At 40.0% G+C, this 5,282-nt stretch overlaps 1 protein-coding gene across 1 annotated transcript; it reads left to right on the top strand.

The window, feature by feature from the left end:
- The first annotated feature begins 374 nt into the window (after positions 1-374).
- On the top strand, positions 375-2,047 carry LOC147613123 (uncharacterized). Its single transcript, XM_086782043.1, has 2 exons — positions 375-1,058; positions 1,288-2,047. Exons 1-2 carry the CDS (start codon positions 475-477, stop codon positions 1,673-1,675), a joined length of 972 nt encoding a protein of 323 aa, XP_086638169.1. The 5' UTR covers positions 375-474; the 3' UTR covers positions 1,676-2,047.
- The last annotated feature ends 3,235 nt before the right edge of the window (positions 2,048-5,282 follow it).

The raw sequence follows: 5,282 nt of genomic DNA, 5'->3' as shown, positions 1-5,282 counted from the left end.
TCTCCCCACACACGCGTTTATTGCTATGCAATGCATGTAGCGCTTCTTGACTTGGTGCGTTCCAAGTTCTAGATGAAGGTGGAAGGGTTGAATTGCCATTTCTTTCGTTCCACTGATCAGGACTGCGCGGCTAACTATAAGCTGCTATCTAGCAAGTAGCGCTTGACTCTGCTCGGGGCCTTCAAAATCATGTAGATGATTAAGGTTGAACCTTTCAATCTCTCCCCCAGAGTCGGTGAGAGTTTTACTTTTATATCTCCCCCGGTCCCTCATTCCCACATACTCTCCGACTATCCCGCTTTTATCCCGAAATATATATTTACTACTCAATTTTATTTCTACTCCGAAATATATATTTATCTCTTTATTTTATTATCCGATTTTTATTTCTATCCCCCGGGATATTTTATATTTGCATTGCCAACATAATTAGTCTCTCTCTCTCTTGCAAAAGAATTTGCTTGGAAGCCTGCCATGGCTCACTGTTGGGACGAGTACATGAAGAAGGTCCATCATGCGCTGCCGCTGGACCCTTGGTCTAGCAACCTGCAGCTGCTTGATATCTTCATAAATGAGAGGAGGAGTAGCTGGTTACCTTGGCACAATACCCAGGCGGCGATGGCGAGGGTAGGCTCCATGCTCAGTGTGGGCGTGAAGGACGCCTCCGGCAAAGGTTGGAAGGAGCACGTGGAAGGACCCATAACAGCGGGCTTGGACATGCTAGAGAATGGTCAACCCATAATCAAGCCCAATACATCGTCAAGAAATGGTGATATAGCCATCATCGATTTGTTCAAGGTTGAGAGCATGGCGGATATCCAAGCCTCGATTAAGGCTTCCACCTCGCTGCTGGCCTCCATGACCGCAGGGGGATCAAGCAGTGCACAATTTCACGCAAAAGGCTCCAAGACTGTCAACTGCACAGTATCTGGTGTGAAGTCCCACCGTGTTATCTTGGACACTCTAATGAGCATGGTGACCGAGCGTAGTTCGACCGGCGAGCCTGCACATTGGAGGCCCAATACATCACAGCCTCAGCTGCAATGGTCATCCAAAAGGTAAAGTATGCCTGTTGAATTATTTACTTCAAGGAGTGAGAGAGAGAGAATTGAATGTGAAAAAAACTCCACTTCTTAATTTTCAATCGTTACGAAATTCGAAAAGCTTCGCTAATTATTTGCTCTTTTTAAGATGTTTAATATTGTTTCATTTGCTGCCCTCTACGCTTCAAGTGATCGATGCTTTCATGGGTGTTTTTATTCATTTGGTGGCGTGTTGATAGCACAGGGGCCAGACCCTTTGGGTGGTTACCGAGATCATTTACGCAAACAAAATCAAAATCGAAGCCGATAACCAGGCCCAAGCAGATGGTAAAGGGAAAGTCGCAGCAACACAGGCCGCAAAGGTTGGGGGGGTGGATGTGTCCACGCAAGTGGGCTTCGAGAGAGATGGGGTGTGGACGGTGACAGCCGCCCAAGACCAATCAGCTTTCCCCTTCGCATTCAGGGTGGAGAAGCTGGACTACGATGCCACTGGAACTCTGATGATCAGGAGCTCTAAACCCACGTTGAGAAGAAACAACTCTGTGAGCAACAAGATCATGAAAAGGTTCTCCTCCTGTACGCACATGGATGAGCTTTATCGCTCATCATCGGTCTCCCGATTCCTCCCGTAGGATTTCTCATTAGCTTACACTCAGGGACGTGCTTAGAGAATGCCCTGCTTGTCGCTGCGAGAACTCCCGCCAAGAGTTTGGGTCCGGTAGACATTTTCTGGCATTTCAAACAGGCAGAGTGTATCCAGCATCACAATCAACCACAAACCCCCAAAAAAAAAACACATGTTTAAGCCTTCAAGCAAAGTATTATTGATGTGGGGTGGATCCATGCAAAACTTGTTTAAAAACAGTAAACAAAAAGCTTAAAAGGTGAAAACTTGGGAGTTCGCGACATCTCTGTTGTGTGAATGAGGTAGCTTAGTCACTAGTAAGTTTTGAACATGAACAATTCATGGTTTTCAATCATGACTTTGTCCATTGTGTAAACACCCATGGTTTATCGTAATATTATGTATTAAAGTCTTTGACTACATTTCAGCAAATTTGGATTTGGCATAAAAAACTTGATTATTTCTATGGGTGAAAAACTTGGAGATTTTCATGTCCAGATTTTGACCTTACATTGGTCAATAGGATGGTCTAATTAGAACATTAGGATTTTGGACCTTGGATTTCAATGGGTGGTCCGATTAGAGCAATGAGCATTCGATTTGTATATTGGATCATTTTGAAAAAAAAAGGGTTGGGCATGAAACAACAGTCAAGTTTTTTACGGCCCCACGAAAAACTTGACTGGTATTTTAGGGTAAAGGATATTAGTGATTTTTTTTAATTTCTTTTGAAGGAAAAAGGTTTAGAAGGTTAGTTAAGTCAACATATTCATGAAATAAGGAAGATTATATATACAACATCATGATTTCTCAAGATGTGTGTGTTCATGTTTAGGGTTATTTGGAGTCATGAAGTAAAGAATTATGTAATGCAGTCAAGAGAAAGGAGATCTTAGCATGTAATGAAAAGGCATAATGCTTTAAAAAATGCAAAGAAAGCACAGTGCCAAGCTTGGTACCGTGCTCCTACCTGCGTTATTAAATTTGAGTTGACTAAGATGAGATGCAAAAAATCATCTATGCGATTGGTGCATGATGAAGAGCAGCATGTTGTTTGGAGGTAGAGAGGTTTTGATGAAGATCAGAAGGTGATGAAGCAAACGATCATGGCATAGAGAAGAATAAGTGACCATGAAGCAAAAAATCAATCAAAGGAAAAAGGAAAAATAATTAAATCTTTGCCTATTGCTAGAATGATGATGTGAAAGCCTTAGGAGTGAATTTTCACTTAGATAAAGTTCTTTGCGCGCGAAACACCAAATTGAGTACTGACTAACTCGAGATAATCACATCTTAAAGACCAGAGTAATTATTACTCATAGATGGTAATCTGACTATTCAAATTTTACTCTTGTGCAAAATATCTTCTCATAAGTGAGGGATAAGCAAAAATATTGCGTGTAAAAAAGAAGATTGAGTTGTGACTAGCTTGAGATAATCACGTCTTCAAGACTAGAGAAATGATTACTCTAGATTGAGTTGTGACTAACTCAAGATAATCACATCTTCAAGACCATAGCAATTATTACCCATACATGAAAATCTGATTGTTGGAACATTATTCATATCTTCAAGACCAGAGAAATTATTACCCATACATGACAATCCGACAATTGGAACATTACTCATGTGCAAAATATCTTCTCATAAGTGAAGGGCAAGCAAAAATATTTGAGCAATTTGGATTTCGCATGAAAAACTAGATTATTTCTATGGGTGTGAAAAACTCGAAGATTTTCATGTCAAGATTTTGACCTTAGATTGGTCAATGGGATAGTCTACTTACAATATTAGGATTTTGAACCTTGGATTTCAATGGCTGGTATTTTGAACCTTGGATTTCAATGGATGGTTCAATTTGGATTTCGCATGAAAACTAGATTATTTCTATGGTAGTGAAAAACTCGAAGATTTTCATGTCAAGATTTTGACCTTAGATTGGTCAATGGGATGGTCTACTTACAATATTAGGATTTTGAGCCTTGGATTTCAATAAATGGTTCAATTGGAGCATTAATCATTTAATTTGTATATTGGATCGTTTTGAGAAAAAAGGGTTAGACATGAAACAACAGTCAAGTTTTTTACGACCATGCAAAACTTGACTTGCTTTTTAGGGTAAAGGATATTAGTGATTTTTTAAAAATTTCTTTGAGGGAGAAAAGGTTTAGAAGGTTTGTTGAGCCAACATATGAAATAAGGAAGATCATATATTACAACATCATGATTTCTCAAGATGTGTGTGTTCATGTTTAGGGTTATTTTGAGTCATGAAGTAAATAATTATGTAATGCAATCAAGAGATAGGAGATCTTAGCATGTAATGAAAAGGCGTAAATCCATATTTCCTCCTTGTCATTGGTATCTCCTGGAGTGCCTTAAATCCATATTTTCTCCTTGTCCTTGGTGCACGTGGAGTTCTAAGGCCTTGGAGGACGAGGAGCCTTCTTCCAGTTAGGTCCCTTGGTGTGCGGCCACGGCAAGCTTGTGGTGGAGGTTCTGCTACCTATACTGCTGATGTGGTGGTGCTTGTAAATATAGAATCTGAGGCACGCTCCCCTCACTTGTAGAGCCTCCTTCTCCTCTGTCTATTGCTTGGACTTCCTCTCGTGTTGTTGGAAGGGGACCCATATTGACAGGGATGGTCTTCCTAGCACATTGCCCTCACACCACGGAGGTGGAATATTTTATCCTACCCATGGTGGAGGACCCTGCTCCTGCTCCTACTGAGTGTCGATAATTCCGTGCTGTCAGGATCGCGAGGACGCTTTCTACTACCAGTAGTAGCCTTGGCAGGATGAGGAGGTATTTTACATGCAATATTCTTTGTTCGAGCCATGGGTGAGAAAGTGACGAGTATGAAAGTGAAATGAAAAAAATGAGGCCATAGAGTCTTATTATAGGCACTTCAAAATTAGGTCAAATTTTTAAAAATGACAATTTAGTTAAAACCCAAAAAAAATTCCTTAACAATTTAATGTTGTTTTCCCCAAAATTTTCCATTTCTAACCATTATAGCATGCCATGCAGCAAGGCATGTTGGCACACTACTTTGGTTCCATTTAGCCTTATTGGTCTCCTTCGCGGAGTTGGACTGCTTTTGCAATTTGAGATGCCTTTTCTTTCTCCTTCAATAAGCTTCTACTTAATGTGTATCGAAAAAACCAATTAAAAATTTTAATGAGGTAATTTGTTCATGTCACCCCTCCACCATGATGAGTGTTCTTGAAATAGATTCCCTTTGCTCTATAATGTGACTTTTCCATCCCTTGGGTGCTCCACATGTCAAGGAAAACATACTTTTCCAAGTAATATGATCCATGAGCGTAAAAAATATGCTAGAAATAAGTAATTGCGTGAGTGATTATAAATACATACAGATTGTAACAACTTGATAATAATTAAAAAAAGTACCATGTAATGAGTGATTGATGTTTCTCCCCAACTGTCAATGACGAGTTGTATAAACTCGATGAATATTGTTTTAAATATGCTTTGTCGTTCAACATTGGTAGTACTCAACAGCATGATCGACACCATCTTGTCAAAACAAGCCCAAAACTTTGCCTGCTTATTAAGAAGACTTGCATCCTTGTCACAAAAAATCAGTCGTA

This window comes from Cibotium barometz, chromosome 44 (genome assembly GCF_041138505.1).
Source record: "Cibotium barometz isolate CiBa-2024 chromosome 44, ASM4113850v1, whole genome shotgun sequence".
Lineage (NCBI taxonomy): Eukaryota > Viridiplantae > Streptophyta > Polypodiopsida > Cyatheales > Cibotiaceae > Cibotium > Cibotium barometz.
This window is presented reverse-complemented; position numbering and strand designations above follow the sequence as displayed.